The sequence below is a fragment of the Heliangelus exortis genome, chromosome 5 (genome assembly GCF_036169615.1).
Source record: "Heliangelus exortis chromosome 5, bHelExo1.hap1, whole genome shotgun sequence".
Classification (NCBI taxonomy): domain Eukaryota; kingdom Metazoa; phylum Chordata; class Aves; order Apodiformes; family Trochilidae; genus Heliangelus; species Heliangelus exortis.
Genome location: NC_092426.1, coordinates 11,826,135 through 11,843,750, shown reverse-complemented (window position 1 = coordinate 11,843,750; position 17,616 = coordinate 11,826,135). Strand labels below are relative to the sequence as shown.

Below are 17,616 nucleotides of genomic sequence, written 5' to 3'. Positions count from 1 at the left end.
TTCAGATAATGACTAAATGTCCTCTAGGGGGAGATCGTGATGCTTTTATGTGCTAAAAATGTTGGTCACCTTGTTCCAGTTAAAGGTCTTGATCACTTACCTTGGAAAGGATCTGTGATGATAAACACATGTGTCTTCAGAGAAACGTGTCCTCTGGATCTGTGCTTGACAGTTTCATTAGAGAACACAGAGCACAGCCTGTAATGTAGGTTAAACTAAACATGCCTGTTCAATTTAAATAGATCTAATTCTGAGGTTAAATGAGTAATATTTATAAGGTATAAAACTCCTGTATTAGTATTTGTGGGACCTGCATTTGTTGCATCAATTCTGCAAGTGCTTACTTAGATACTGACTTTCATACAGCATTCCCATTTTAATCAAGATGCTTTTAAGGGCAGTTTCACCGCTCTAAACCAAGAATTTCAGCAGCTGATCTTGAAGTGTGGGTTAAATCGGTTTAGCATGATGAATGCTAACAGGTGAGAGAGAAAACAAAAGAGAAATAAAATGTCCACTTTAACCAGTCTTATCAGTTGAAGGATAGCAGTACTTCTTCACTACAGACAGCAGAGGTTGAAATTTTATGCGTTTATGAAATTTTTATGCATTTTAGCAAATGCATAAATTGTTTGAATGCAGTTAAGCCCGTACTCCACATAGGTCTGTCCAAATTTTTGGAAAAAGCTTGGTGGGATTGTTGGGGTGGTAAGTTATTCAGCATATTTCTTTCTCACAGGCACTTTAAAACAGTTTATTCCACAGTAAACAAGGCATATATACTCTTATTTTTCTGCAAGTAAATGCAAATAGTGAATTCAGCATAGCGTCTGGCATATGCCTGTTCTGTAAACCTAAAGGCTGGGTGGAAATTGCCCTGTGGATAAAGTTGGAAAATTTCTTCATACTGCAAGACAGGGTAAAAAATGTATTTACTTTTTAAGTGGTTAGTTGAACCCCTTAATTCTTTCAAGTCATCTGTACTGGTAAGACATAGATTATTGTTAGACTCCAGAATATTTGCACTATTTATATCCTTATAGTAGCACATACCACAACATTACATAATTAATTACCTTTGTGTGGGTGTAGGTGTGTTTAAGTGCTACTGCAGGTAAGGTTATAGTTATTTGCAGTACTTATGCTGCAAGTTTGTTTTCCTTTTCAAGCTCATTCTCGCTGTCCTGTGGTATGCAGATGCATCTCTGTGGTGCATTCAAAATGTATGCAAAGTGCTTGGAGGCAAATGGTGTTGCATAATTGAATGTATAGATGTGCTGTTATAGAAGAATAAATTCCATTAATAAGCAGGAATGAAAGTTAGGGATTTTTTTAAAGAACATATTTATATTTGTAAGTTACTCGACTTGCAGATGCTGTAATAATTTGTGGTCTGAATAATAAATTCTTTATTATAGATCATCATTTTGGAGGATTCCAGCATTGAGATTTCTGGAGTCTACTGTATCTTGCCATGATGAGTTCGTCACTGGTTGCTTATGATGACTCAGACTCCGAGGCAGAAACTGAAAAGCCTGAAGTGTGCAATGCTTCTAGCAGACAAACAAGCCTTCCAAGTTCTTCTGTGAATCCTGTTCAGAACTTTGCACCTGGTAGTTTGGGAACATATGAGAAGCAGCCTACTGAGAACACTGACAGTTCTGGCACCAGAACTGTTTGTGGAGATCCCCCCGAGCATTGTACGCAGAATAATAACACTGATTTGACATCTCCTTATTTTAGAAAAGCATATGCCGGCCATAGTGCATTGTGTGTGTCCTACAAAAGCCATGAACAGTCACCAGGCTCTTCAGCAAGCTCTAGAAATGGTGTTTCCCAGAAGAGAATACATAAAGACAGTACTACTGCCATAGGAGGAATTAGACCATACATCCCTAAAAGGTTGCGTCAAGAAAATTCCAGTATGCCTGAAAAAAAAGACTCTGATCAGAGGGAGGGCACAGACTGTGATGTTAAGCTAGGCATATCAGGAGATCAGACTTTGAGAAAGATCTCTGAACTAATTAAGCCATATTTAGGGTCCAAATATAAATTCACTGAAGTCCCCAAAAGCTTAATATTTTGCATGTCTAAACACAGCGGCCCTGTTAATGAAATCCAGTGGTCTCCTGTTCGAGAACAAAGTCACATGCTTCTCTCAGCTTCTATGGATAAAACAATTAAGGTAATGTAAAAGCAAGATGCTTTGTGGACCAATAATCCAACTTAAAAATATTGTATTGAATCGTCACCTTCTGGGAATAACATCCTTGCTTGTGTGTATTTAGCAATTCCAAAGTATTCAGAATTTGAGGAGATGCTTTACTGTACAAGACCCTGCTATGAACTTGCAGCCTAATCCTTCATTGTACCTACAGCCAATTCCGTTATTTTAGAATGTGGTTTTTTGTTGTTTTAGAAATGTCATTGTTTTAGATGTGACCTTACAGAGTTAGATTTCTACTAAGTAATTTCTCATAATCTTTATTCATGTTTTCATTATTTCCTTTTTTAAATGACTCAATGGCCATAAGCACTATGATCTGTATACAGATTCTGCCTTAAGTCATTAAGCAAATGGATTTACCTTTCTGACAAACCTAAGTGACTTCTGCTGGAAGAGGTATGTCAGGTCAGGTGGATGTTTTTTATCTGAACATGTGTGGCAGGTCTTGCATTCTGGAAAAGTGTCCTGTCTTGATGTAAGGAGTCTCCCCACTTTAAATTTCTTTCATGGCTTAATTGCTCAATACTTAAAAGTGTATTTTCCTTCTAGCTTTAATGAATTTGGCTTCACTTTGCTTGCTAATTCAGTCAGCCCAGTGAATCTTACAACATTTAAGCAATGGGTAATAAAAATATTTCATGTATATGGTTCCCCAGATAAAGGGCTAATGCCACCTCTGGGTTCAAATAATAGTGTTCCAAAGTGGGTTTACACAAGGACATAGTTTTGATAAGAGTGTACAGAAAGTGTCTGTTTTGGTGGAGATATGCTTCATTGTATCTAACTTGTATTTAACATTGCCGGTACAATTATTTTAAAACTTGGCTCTAAAATTTAGGGCTTACTAAGCACAGAAGCAAGAAACAGCCTTTGTATCAGCATATTTCTAAAATCAAGGGAGAGAAGGGAACATTAAAAATTCTAATTTCATGCAGGAATAAATATTCTTAAGTTCTTCCATTAAAATTAAGATTTATTTATTAATCCTTCTGTTATTTAATTTGTAGTGGAAAATTGAGTGTCATTTCTTTTGGCTTTTGTATGATGTTTTTTATCTCAGAGGTTTTTTTCCTTTCAAATACTCTTTCCCCAGTTTTTCCACGGGGCCCTGTGAAACAGGCGCTGACTTTGCATCTTTGAAGCCGTGGTGTTCTTGAATCTTTCAGAGAGTTTTTGCTTTTTTTCTTCTTAATGTTCTTTAAAGCACTGGAGCTCTCAGAAGAGAGATCTCCAGATCTATAGCATGAACAAAACTTGCTCCTATCAGTTCCTCATCTTTTATTCTCTTAAGTTATCACACCACCAGAGTCTGAGTACTTTGAGCTCTGGGTAATTCCTCCTTCATATTCCTTTCCAAGCTGCTTTTTTGCATCCTTGTCTTAAATAGAGGAAAAAAGCAATTTTATTTTTCTTTCCAATCATTCTTTAACAAATTGAGTAAGTTAAATCTTGACTGCTACTTGAAGAACTTATTTAGAAGCAAAAGACTAAGAAATGCAAAATGTGCTGATGGGTGTTTTTTTTAGTAAGCAGCAACTGAAATTTGGATTGTACAAAACTGGATGCACGTCTAACTTCGATATGTAGGAATATGACTTTTTGTCTTAACCTATCACACCATATGCTTAATATTTGTTTACTATCCCAGAGCCCCATTTTACTGGTGAGTGAAATTATTGATCTGTTAAGTTTGGTAAAACAATCTAAAATGAGAGCTGTTATTGTAATACAAAATTATTAAAAATGCAAATAGCAACCTGTTTTGTCTTCTAAGTAGAAAGATGACTTTATTTTCTAAAATTGTGTTATGACCTCTGATTAGAAGCAGTCTTTAACAGTATAGCTGTTTTTTTTTAGAAATATAGTTGCCCAAAGCCATGGAAATTCAATATAAAGTGTGTTCATATCAGCAACGTTTAAGAGCAGGTGATTCTAAAACATTAGTAAAGTAGTAACATAACTATGACAAAGTATGTTAAAACACACGGCCGCATTTTAACAGGCTGTGGAGAAATAACTACGGATGCTTCTTACTGTTACTTCTTCAGGGAATCAAAGACTGTAATGGTATTAGTAGCATTATCTTTAGTTTGCACCTGTGCACAAGTACCTTTCAGGCCAGTAGAGGGCATGGTTAGATTAGGTATTGACTTCGTATGAAACTTATTTCAGTAAATTTCTAGGGTGATGAGCTCATACATTTCTAATTACTGTGACAGCAGTAGTTTATCTACTGGGGATTTTTTTTCTGTTTGTTATTGCCATTTCTGTAAGCATAAAACAACTGGTTGAAAATGCAGATGTAGTTGTACTATTTTTTCCTGATCCTGTATCTTCCATTAGTTTACCTTTTTTTTTTTTTTTTCCTTCTTTATTCCAAGAACACCTTCTTGGAATTAGTAGTTTAAATTCAGGCAGTGGAATCATGGCCTCTTTCCCTTTAATAGGACCACTCAGATACTCAGATAGTTTGCACTATTTACTTTGAACAAATGATTCAGATAAAACTCAATGCACAGTTAGAAGTTTAAAATCCCTGTATGACCAAACAGAGTAAGCAGTCCAGAGCCTGAAAACTGTGTGAATAACTGTGAATATTTGTATGTGTAAATATCTTGGATTTGGTCCTTATATTCAACCTATTCATTAAGACATTTATCTTTTGAATCGATCAATATTAGTAGACTTTTTTCAGATTTGAGTGTCTAAACAGATCAAAGTGACTGTTTTAAGTTTTGCTTAAATCAAAAGATCTGTGGTATGCAATTTTTGTAGTATTTAGCCAAAGAATTTAGCATCTTTTATCTGTTCTTATGTGCTTAAGTGCTTAAATGTTTTCCTCTTAAATTTTTCATTACAAGCTAAGAACTTCCCTTTCTGGGAAAGCATTTCTTTTTTTTAAATTCATATCATATGGGGCTATATCTAAAATTTAAATATAGAACTGATTATATAATCTCTTACTTTTTAAAATGTGTGTATGTATCCTGCTAAAGTCAGGGGAGAAGGGTAGTCCTCCTTTTATATTCCCCCAGATTAACCAATATGCAACTTACTGTCTTCTTTATGAACCAGTGTAAGTCATACTAAAATGTCTGCAAAAAATGAGTTGATGTTTTCTGTTACTTTTGACTGAAGAACAGCCTTAAGAAGTTCATATAAGTATTTTGTATATTTAGGAAATGCTGCACTGTTTCAGATTTTATACTTTGCATTAAAAGTATTTATTTTTTGTGTATGTATGCATTTAAAAAACCCACAGAAGTGGGTTTTCTTTTGAAGTGGTACAGCTGGAAGAAATAGCCAGTTATCAGCCCAGGGGTGTAATTCTTTACAGTAGCACTTCTGGCAGCAGATGGGGCTGCTCAGCATTTTAGAAAGGGATGGCAACTGAACTGTGCCTCTGAAGTCTGGAAGGCTTTAATGGTTGCCTTCGTGTCATGTTTACGAAAGACTGAAGTTTATCCATATGTTGCAAAATGTATAAGAAAAATTCATAGAGACATGGAAGTAAGGTAGAACCTCACATGGAAAGTGATACATACTGCAGATTGGTAGTCTGTGGCTACTAAAATCTAGAGCATTAACAGAATTTTTAAATTTGTAAGGAATGGGTAAAAAATAATCTTAGCTTTAACAATTCTTTTATCCCCCTTTAAAAAACTTTTTTATATATATTTTGGGTTTTTTTAGAATTTTGACTTTCGTCTTTGAAGGGGAAGTTGATAGCAATTCCAGTTTAGGTTGCTGGAGAAAGGAACTGCAAAGTATTGTTGGGAGCTTTTACTGGTACAGGGCTCTTCAATTTACATTCTAACTGTATTATCAGAGGCTTATGTTTCCAGTTTAAGTGTGTATTTTAATGATTGCAAAACATGATTGAACTGATAAAAAATGTTTTCTTTGGATAACACTTCTCTGTCTTCTGTTTGAATAGCTGCTCTAAGTTTAATTTAGGCTACTACTGCCATTTTTGGTCTTGCCTACTTAAACAGTGAAGTATTTGTGATTTTTTTTATATTGTTCGTGATCTTGTCTAATTTATTTCTGAAATATTAAGACTCAGCACCATTATTCAAGGGTTGGATTTGATGATCTCTGAGGTCCCTTCCAACCCAGCCAATTCTATGATTCTATGATTCTATTAAAGGTGTCTAGTTTCCATAGTGTGGATATTCAATGCTTCCTGAACATCAGACCTTGTTGAGGCATTTCTAGTGTAGAATCCCAAATTTAGAACACAAAATCACAAGTTACCATTGAATACAACTGTTGCTGTGTAGATAAAATGTTGTTTCTTGGAAGAGATGTTTACCAATTGCAGAAACCCCTATAGTGCATTCTTACTGCTATAGTCTTATTTGAAAGATCTTATAATTGCATAGAACCACAGAGATGTAAACATTTTCACTACTTACACTGGATGTAGCTTTCTAACAATTGTTCATAACGTCAAGCCACCCATACCATTATTCTGTCTTTTATATTTTATCTTAAAATTAACTGAAGGCACATCTTTATATAATAATCTAAAACTTCTGTGTTCCAGGTTGTCTATTTAGAGCATCACAGCAGGTGTTCTATTTGTTGCAAAATATTTTTTAATTTTCATTTTTCATTTTCACTTTCACCCTCCACTGATGAGGAAATAAAGTACTGTGACTCTTCAGTATGCAAAATGTGTATTAATAGCACTTTGATGGGATGACTTGAATTGTAACACACTGTTAGAATTTTTCCTATGCATTTTGTTCCCTACTTGCTTAGTTGAATGGTAGCTCCATTTAGTCACAGCTGAATCTATAAAAGAAAGTAAAAGTTTTAAAAATTAGTTTAATAATGTCAGCTAGTTGAACAGAGCTGTTGCCTGTTTCTTATGATTAAGAGGACAAGAACAGCCTGTCTTGAAGCATACTGGTTCAGACCAAGGCTGTGTCTAGCCCAGTCTCTAGTAGGCTGTGTTTAGTCAGTAGCATCAGTAAGTAGATGCCTGGAGAAAAAGAACAAGTCAAAAGTTTATGGTGCCTTTAAATCCTCTTGTGGCGTTTGCTTATTTTCAAGTCAGGGGATTTCTGAGCTCCAAAGTAGTTCTTCTTTGTAGCCTGCAACCTCAGGAGATCTTTTCCAGATACTTCCCCAGTCTTACGAGACTCTCTTATGATCATTAGATTTAAAGTGGTGTGTTACTCATACTTGTCAAATTTAATGTATGGATTTTGCTTCCTGGAGTATATCATGTACTGCAAGAAATACCTCTTTAATTCATATCTTCAAAGCTTTTTATTCTTTTGTGGTTGTGTGTTAGGAGAAAGATAGCATAGTAGTATATTCCAGGAGTTTTTTATTCTGGATCCTGTTGCATTGGACTGAAAGCAATGGAACTCGATGGCATCCATTCAGACATCTAATGTGTGTAGCACTGATGGTAGCAATACAGGTTTCCTGGGTACTGCCATTACCCTGCCTCACAGTAGCAGAGTTTACATTTCTGTTTTCAACCATTCTGCACACAATTCACTTGAAGTAGGCAGTGTTTCTTGTTCTGTCACCTGCATGTCTGTTTGTGAAGGAATGAATTTAAGCTGCAAGCATATTTCCTATAAACTCATGCGTAGCTGTCAGGTGGCTGTAACCCTGTCACTGCTAAGCTAGAGTCAAACTGTTCACTAAGAAGTTTTAGATATTGTGCTGCTAGTACACTAAGTATTGTAATTCTTAGATTTAAAAAATTAATCTAATTGTGGCAATGCTCCTTAACTGTAGCTGATGAGAATTTGTGGAGTTATCCTATTTAATGCATGTTTTCCACTTTCATGGAAATGTTTTTAAGAAGATCTCTCCGATGTTGGTATGCTTAGAATACTGTATTTTAAAAATAACATTAAGTTCTCCCCATTATCTTGGAAATGGCAAGGAAACTCTTATCTGAAAATTGTGTGCTGCTTACTTAGATGAATGAAAACAAGATCATCGTTTTCCTGTTGAAGAGGCTATTGCTGAAAAGGCTACTAAATAGGCTATGCTGAAATATTGAACCTGACTTTTCATTGTATGGCTTCTTCCCTTTTCTGTTTAGAACTATATATATTTTTTCCAAGGATTTTAAGCTTGCTGTTATTAAGCTGGAAGTACACTTAGTATTTGAAAGGTATCTGTATAGCAATACCAGCTTCTGGAGTGCTGGAAGGGCTTTATTGTATACCTTAATCTTTTTCTGAGAAAATTATTTCCTACACTTCCGAGAAATATAATCCATAATGCTTATACTTGTGAGAAAGAAAGTGATGCGCTTGACCATCAGTGAAAGCTTCTGTCTGTGCTCAGATGATATTACAGGCCAGGGTGAAATACCTGGGTCTCAAGCAATTGTTCTGCAAAACCCATTAACACACGTCAGCATGAAGAAGAACAATTCAATGAAGGTGTTGAATGTTGGTCTTTTCGTCCCAAAGGTACGTGTGGGGAAGGGTTGTGCCATATTTGGTATGTTAATACCTAGGTATGTTCAGAGATCACTGTTACATAGAGATGTATTATTTAATTATTTTCTTGTTTCCAGCAGTTGTGTTGTCAAGGAAACAGAAATCTTTGTAATGCCTTTGTTCACTTTCTCAGAATCCACAGCTGGAGATGAATTGTATAATTTTTATTATGTTCTTTAATAGTTGACATGCTCATGTACATCAGAGGATTTTTTTCAAGGGACTATGTTTCTCTGAGTATAAATAGCACCATCCTGATCTCCACACTGCTAGAAAGGCCATTGTTTTCTTTCCTTCACTAACAAGAACTAAATTCAGTGTTGCTTTGGATCAGAATTTATCTTAACACTTGTGTGAAAAATGACATTTAAAAAAAGAAGGGGGCAAAGATGCACTGAGCCTCCCAGGTTCTGGGTTAGGTTTTCAGTTCTATAAGCACATTAGTTTTTCTTTACACTTCAACTTGCCTTTAAATTAGGATCTCCTTAAATAATACTAGAGCAGTATCCTAAATGGTCTTGCAAAGCATTTTTGTCTGCTTTGTGGCCATGTTAGAGGATGTGCCTACAGGGGAGAAGAGAGGGAGAAGATAGATATTTCATGGCACAGCTAATATACTTGCATTTCTCCCCAAACTAGGAATTATTTAAAGAAAAATCCAGGAAATAAAGTTCTTCTAAGAACAGTAGAGTTAATGGAGCCTGGCTATATCTTGAGGCTGGCTGGTTGCATATCTTTTTCTGTTTCTCTCTCCTTTGGTGCTTGTGCAGTGTTATTCACTTTTATTCCATTGCTTACCTTGATAAAAGTCTTGAGGGAAAAATACTGAGATCTCTAAGAAATATGATTGACATTGTTTATGAGGTGCAAAGTGGACACAGGTGAGATGCACACTGGAGATGGCTGCTGCAACAGCGGCTGTGGAAATATAAAAGGATGGAGACTGACTTTTGGATATCCTTAACAGTTCTTTTTATTGAGAACTCTTCCAGTGTGTCTCTGAACTAGGCTGTATCAGATAAATATTCACCTTCATCCTCCTCCGGCACAGAAAGCCTGTTAGGGAAGAAAAAGTTAGGAGATGTCAATGAAGTAGTGTCTTTAATGAAACTTAACTGATAATGTCATAAATTAAGCAGTCCAATAATGTGTAGGATCTCCACAGGAAAAATGGTAGAAATGTATGGTGGTGTTATCCTGGGTGCTTCAGAAAGATTAATGTTGAAGAAGTCAAGGTTTTGGTGTTTTAAAAGTCATTAAAGCTCAGATTTTCAGTTAACTGTTCTAAATTGCTACCTCAGTCCTGCCCCTCACAGGCAGACGTTGCTTCAATAAGGCTGCAATAACTACTTCTTAAAATAAGAAAGCCACCTGGTTAATGCTGGGGAGGGGACAGAATTATTTTTGGATTAGGTTAATTTTCACAGATAGGAATCTGTCCTAAATTACAGCTGTTTACTGTGATTTTTCAGGCTGTGATAGCAATGTGTGATAGCTTGTCCATAGCTGCTCTCCTTCCTGTGCCAAGTTCTCCCAGTGGATAATGTGCAAGAATGAGACAGCTTAAATTGTTCCTTTTAATTTCTTGTGTTTGTGCTTGATAATTGTTATATATGGTCATAAATCAATATAAAACTATAAAACCCACAGTGCTCTAAAGAGTATGATAATTACAAATAGGTACATTTTGAATTTTGATAGCCACTGCTTAACTGAAACTTTTGGAAAAAGACCAAATACTGAACAACTTACAAAAGAGTTGGTCAGTGTTGATTTTCTCCCTCCAGTTTTCAGACTATATTTGCTGTTGACCTATGACTTGATGTAGTGTTTCAGAAACTAGGGCATACAGTTGCTAAGCCTGGCCTTTTGATCTTAAGACAACAGTGGTTCTTATTATAGTAGTAGATGTACAAAATCTGATGGGATGCAAGTATCTGTGGGATACGTTTTTGTGCATGCATCTCTCTGATCCTTAGTTATCTGTAGGAACTGAGGACATGTATCACATTTTCCTCTGAAGAGCTGTAAGCCTGAAAGTGAGGTGTTTTACATTTTTATAGTTATACATTTACATAGAGTGTTATACATTTATATATTTTAATAGAGCCTAAATATATGGGAATTGGGGAAATGATTGATGCTAATGAATATGATACATAGAGGTAAAGGAAAGTCAGATTGTTTAATAAATGACTATAATAATTCAGGTAATTATCTCCTGGGGAGCTCTAATACATTTGAAGTTCTCCTTTGCCTGCTGGTAAGATAAAGATTGCTTAAAGTGTTTTTTGGGTACAGACACTAACTATTAGTAACCACTACTGTGATTTTGCTTTTAAGTGTTCTGTACACATACCATTCTTACATACTACTATTGCACTTTGCAGTTGATGAGAAACTGCCAAAGTTATACCACGTCATTCTTCCCCCAAATAGGTTTGAACTGGGAGTCCGTATGTGCTGCTTGGGGTCAGGTAATGTCTTTTCACTGATGAGAACAGAACCAGTGCTTTCTTGGAAGGATGACATCCTCCTGGGCAATGTTCAGTTGCTGCTGTTACAGGCTCCAGGGTTACTGACCTGCAGCATCGAGTGTTTTATACCTTCTCTGTTCTCTGGGCAGTCAGCATTGCCAGGGCTTGCATTGCACCTTTGAAGCACAAGAGTGAATGTGTGCTTACTCAGTAGTAGGAGCTGTCTGTGAGACAGGGTCAGGAGCTCCTTTTCCCTCCACACTTTTTGAGAACATTTGATTTTTCTTTTTCTCTCCAAACAATCCTCCACAACTTTTGTCAGGGGAGACTCTTCAGGTATGGAATAAAACTGCTAGTCAAACTGGGTTGAGAGATACAGACCAGTAGGACATCCACATAACATAAAATTATTCACAGTTTGATTCACACGTTTTGACTGATTAAAAATCCTCTGTGTCAAGTGATTGGAGAGCAATAGAGTAAACAATCTATTGTACCTTAGAATGCTGCCTAAATGTTTCGAGCACATTGTTCATTAATCTCTTTTCTAGTGGAAAGAACTTTTCTTTACTTTTAAAAGAATAAAGGATAGAATACTAAGACAAGACTGTTTTGACACCCTGGTTTTGGGGTAATTTTTTCCTGTTTTCGGGTTTATTTCTCCAAGAAGTCTTGATCAAGACCAAGACCCATGTAGATGATCAAAGTCTCCTTTCTTCTCTGAAGACAGTAATGATAAATAACTTTTTTTCCCAACAGTCACGTCAGTGCATTTTCTCATTTTTCACATTTTTACATTGTATATTGTGTTTTGTTGCTCTAATTTGGTTGAATTTTTATTTTTGTAATGAATTTGACTCAGCTTTAGACAAGATGAAGAAAGTATGCAATCTGATATGGGTAGTATCCTCAGTATGCACAATAGTGATACCCCTGACTTGATGATGAATACTTTCAAAGAAGTATCCCTCATGTGAATCTTGTGATCTTTACTTCAGTAAAAGAAGCTCAGTCATTTTTTGTTTTGTTTCCATCTGATGGTATGAGGAATTTATTTTTAACTGTCTCTTCTGAGAAAACAATCAGAATTAGCATGGTTTTTTTTCTCAGCTTTTGCCTGAAGGAGGCTTTTTCTCAAAAAAAGCTATGTACTTGCACTTCAACACATATCCCTATATTAGCAGGTAAGCAAAGGTATCCAATTTTCCTGAGCAACAAAATACTTGATTACAGGTCTAATGATAGTTTAAGAGGTGTTTTCAGATGTGCTCAAATCAAGAACTTGAAGCAGATGAACTTAATTATCTTTGTGAATATTCACAATCACATTATGTGCTTTAAATGTCACACTTGGAAATAGTGCCTCATTGCTAGTTAATTAACAATAATTACTCAAGGTAGTACTTACGTTTCTTCAATTTCTTACCCACTGTGAAAAATGTACTTTGCTTCTAAAGGTTTAGCAGTATAAAAACCAGATTTCACTTAACTCATTGTTGAAGTGTTACTGTTGCTTAGACCCTCTGTACATTTTCTCTCTAGCATTGCTACATGGAGAATCCATTATTCCATTCCCTTTGTGCTGCTGCATCTGAGCAGTGTTTTTAATATCTGAACCATACTGTACATAATATTTTTTCTTCTATTAGAAAAGGAAGCGGTTGTGTTTGTTATTTTTTTAGGAGAATATGAAGAGAAAAGCAGTAGAAAAATAGAGTAGCAGCCTAGATCCATCATGAGTTGTTATAGAGGTGTGTTGATATCTTCAGCTGAAGAAATATAGCTTATGATAATACCAGGAGTGTTTTTTTCAGTCATAGTACCTAGCCTCAGTATGTATGTTCTCTCTGTAAGGATGATTTTTCTTGGCAAAGACTATTATACAAACCAAGGTAGCTTATACTGCAACAAAAAACCCCCAACCCCTTATAGATCCTAGAAAATCCTCCCTATGTTCTGGTTTCCAGCTTCCCTCTTCCATCTTTCTTCTCTGCCTTTTATGTATAAACTTAACTGAAATGGCAAAGGATTCTCTTCAAGCTCTTCCCCTCAAAAATAAATCTTTCTTCAGCAGTCCCCTTCAGCAGTACTATTTACATATGCTTGTGCGTGTATATATATAAATGTATATTTATATAGAGAGAGCTTTTATGTATAAAGAGCTTTAAATTAACAGGAAACCTCAATTATCAATTACTTGTACTTAAAATTGGGTAATCTGTTTTCCTGCACAATTCATTCACCTATATGAATGAGGTTCCATTGACATGCTGGTAATAATGTATAACTTAAACTTCATAACAGTATTTTTCTGTAAAGTACCTAAAATGCTTTACAAGGAATTTTTTAATTTGTCAGAGCCCTTACAACATGCTAAGCAGATGTTTGAATTCTCAGACATCATTTTAAAGCTAATTCAGAGAACAGCAAGAAAAGCTACTAAATTTTAGAAACAGTCATGAAGATTAATTAAACTAATTATCTGTGCTTTGTGCAGTGGGAGTGGAGATAACTACAGGTACATGAAGGCATAACCATGGAAGTGATGAATATTGTTTGGAGTGGAATGTGATGAAAGCACAGATGCAGAAGAACCTGAGTGATATAGGAAGCAGAAATAATAACATGAATCTGAATGCAGAAGGGTCTTCAAGGTGTTAGGTGAAAATAGTGTTGGAAGTTGGAAACACTTCACTGGGGAAACTTTCCAATAGTAATTTTTCAGTTTTAGAATGATGTGGAGAAAACTAACTTTTCAGAACTGACAAGTACCGATTTTAGACTGGTTGGACCAGATGATCCTTGAGGACTCTTCCAACCTGGCAGTCTGTGGTTCTAGGATTAAGTATTTGGAGAAACATCAGAGACCCTTTCTGAGTGTTTTGAATGTCAAAAAGCTTTATCATCTGTATGTCTGCTATGTCAAATGGGATGAAACCAAGTAAAACTTAGTGGTTTTTTTTTTTTCCCCAATGTTACAAATGAAGAACTTTTTCTTTGTAAGGACTGATGAGAAATCTTAGTACAGGGCCTGGTTTATCAAAAAACTTGATATGCAGCTGCTGGCATTATATTTGTTTATTTTAGAAGTTGTTCATTTTTTCCTTAAATAGGAATTAAATATTCCTGGAAAATATGTTCTAAGCTGGTCACTAATCTTAAGTTTTTTGCTAATATGCAGAAACTTGTAGTGCTGCTAGTTTTCTAATTACCCAAACCCAAAATATTTACGTTAGCTTTTACTTTTTAATTTTTTATCTCTGTAGTTCTACAGTGAATGTGAAGTAAATGAAGTGAAATACAGCAGTGAAGTGTCACTGTCTCTAGACATGTTATACTTCAATGAGAAATGTTGAACCAAATTCTGCCTCAAGTGGCTGCATTGCTTAAACATTTATGAGCTCAGCAGCCAGGATCTATGGTGGAAGTTACTTTGGGTTTATGTGCATGTTTCAGTGCTGCACTGCATGGAGGAATCAACCCAGCTTGGGTGCTAGAAGCTGCAGAGTGAGATGTGATGCTATCTCAAGCTAGGTAGGTTTTCCTCTGGGATGAGTTTAATAGTGGGATGTCTCATTGTACCTGCACTGATGTGATGATCAAGTAGGTTTATATGTATGTTATGTTTTATGTAAATATAAGCAGGGCCAGCACCTGCTGATACAATAATTATGCTTTATTCCTTGCTGAAATTAAGTGTGTTCATCTGGCTTTAGGAAAAAAGTGTGGGAATGGTAGTGGCATGTAATTTAACAGATATCTAAATATTGTGTTTGCTTATATAGTTAGAAAATAATTCGTTGGGTCCTATGTAAATGCCAGGCAGTGTTTGTGAGTGTCAGTATATATATATCTACTTCTTGAGAATTCTACATCCTCGTTCATTCATGGCTTCATTTCAGTGTCCAAATAGAAGAAAGCAAGTGTTTAACCTGGTTGTTAGCATGAAGTATTGTTATTTTCATTTCCAGCTTTAAAGGTATGCTTCTATACAGCTGTAAAACAAAAGTTAGTAATACTGTCTCCTTAATACAACAAAGCCACACTTAATTTCCAAACTATTACTGTAGAGATATATAGTAGATACTTTTAAAGTAGTACAATTCTGAGTATTTAGATGCTCTCACCCACACTTTTATAGCAGGACTTCTCACTTGATCTATACTAGTGGTTCCAATTAAAAAAATGTTACATCTGGGAAATAGCTTTGAAACATTTGAACTTCAATAATAATAATGTTCTTAAAGACACAACTTATTGTAGATTAAATGGCAATAATTTCTGTCACTATGTATTAGGCAAGTAAAGTTAATGCACAATTTTTATCTGGTTGTCAGGTTTAAGAAAAAAACCAAATACATGTTTTTTAAAAATTAATATTAAGGCTGTGCTTAATGTTATTGAATACATTATTAAAGTAAATAGGCTATTTACTGCAGTCATTTGGAGGATGTGAAACAAATAGCTAGCTATTCTTCTGAGGTTATTTTTTGAGGCAGATTTTGATGCACACTGTTCTGCTTTGTATTGATAAAAAATATAGTCAAAGATAAGTTGTTTAGGCTCAGGTTGGCTGTATTACTGTGCTACATTCTAAAAATGTAAGTGAACATAGAACACCCTCTCTGCTGACTAAATGTACATTAGGTTTGCAAATTACCCACCAGTGCTCTTTGGGATAAAGACCTTCATTAAATCATTGTCAGTAACTTACTCTTGGATTGACTTATGTAATAGGTTGTTCTCCAAGATTTCACAGGAGAGAGATTAAATGTTATAAAGTACAAAGTACAGAAACTCTGGGGGGCAATCTAAATAATGTTATAGGAACTGAACAGTATTAAAAATAAGAATATTAAACATATTTGCAATCTTCTGTTATTTGTCAGATGAATGCCAGGCCCCTTTCTGTCTAATGGATTGCATAGATATGCAAAGGAGAAGTAACAAAAGCTAATCAGCTTTGTTTTATGTAAAGCTGTTAATATGTAGACACTTGAGTTCGCTCAAAAATAAGTAATCTGAGTATTCTAATGGTGCATGTTGACATTGTGTAAATTGCTTGGAGAAGAGGAGCTGCTGTAATCACTTCACTTGAAAAGTGAATATACTTGAAAAGAAAATAGAATGACGCAGCTGATGTACATCTGCACTAAAACTGCTGTGAATTAGTCAAGTCTCAGTTAACCTGAGGCAGTTGGAGTACTGTTGGTGGGAGCTTTACCAACTGGGGAAAAGAACCAAAACTTTACTCTTGGTAGTGCAGAGGCACATAGATCTAAAGAGCAGGGCAGTGGCCCTAGCATGCTGGAGGGAAATGTGGAAGTGAAATATTTTTGTCTGTAATGTGGAGGAAGCTGGAGGGGAAGGTGAGATTTCTGTTGGTTATGGTGAGCTTCTTATAATGCTTACCAGCCCCCCAGCTGTGCAGTGTCCCACCAGCAGGCCAAGCAATAACTGGGGTGATGGCTGCACTGAGTGAAAAGAATTGCCTTGTGGTGTGTGTTTGGAGAGAAATTACAAAAAAAAAAAAAAAAAAAAAAAAAAAAATTAAAAATTAGCAATTTGTTTTAAAACTAACTTGTTTCTTAGGTAGCCACTGCAGAGCAGGATCGCCTACATTTAAATGTCAGGATTGTGCTGAGGGACTACCTTTTGTGTGTGCTACTGCACACATTAAAGAAAACCTAAGCTCTCTAAAAGACAGCTGTCACCATCTGTGGTGCAAACTGCTTTGAGTTAGCAGATCTTATAAGAGTCACTGAATATCCTGAGAGTCAAAAGCAAACCTTTAAAAAATCCTGAGGTCCTTGGCGCATTTGCCCCTGCACTTCGAAATACCAGAGACACTCTTTGTGGCCAGGAAATGCAAACATCCTGAATGTAATAATCACTTGTATCTCACCATGTTATTCATTCTGTGATGCTCTCCAGCTTCCAGGATTTAACAGTATTTTCACAGACTTAATTCTGGATAAAATCTGCCTTTATCTATCCACGAAGCAGAGATTCAGATCTTGTGTCAATCTCTTTAAGAGAAATCATCAGTGAGGATTATTGAAGGTGCTTTAGTTTACTTAGGAAATACACACTTCCAATTCATATGCAATAATTCAGCATGTGCTTTAGAAACCATAATATTCATAACATACATAGCAGCTTCTTCCAGGGGAAGCAGGAGACTGAACTTGTATCCTGAGACCTTGGACCATAAGCTTCCTGTATGTTTTCCCCATTACTTTCCCCAGTTAGTTCTTAGAGATATGTAAAAATAATAATAGCTAGGTAATGATGCAAACAATTGTTACAGAGCAGGGTGTTTTCCACAAGAAAACCAGGAAGGAACCTCAGTCTGGGTGACCCTGGCATAACTTGAACAAGTACAGGCTCTTACACTGTACAAGCATCCTGCTAAATAACATCTTAGGGA

At 35.8% G+C, this 17,616-nt stretch overlaps 1 protein-coding gene across 3 annotated transcripts in view; it reads left to right on the top strand.

The window, feature by feature from the left end:
* Positions 1-17,616, top strand: part of WDR25 (WD repeat domain 25) — a 56,357-nt gene that overhangs the window by 1,254 nt on the left and 37,487 nt on the right. For all 3 annotated transcript variants that reach the window (XM_071745576.1, XM_071745577.1, XM_071745578.1), the window contains exon 2: positions 1,419-2,185. In XM_071745576.1, the coding sequence (XP_071601677.1) occupies positions 1,475-2,185 (711 nt within the window). In that variant the 5' untranslated portion in view covers positions 1,419-1,474. The remainder of the gene's footprint in view (positions 1-1,418; positions 2,186-17,616) is intronic.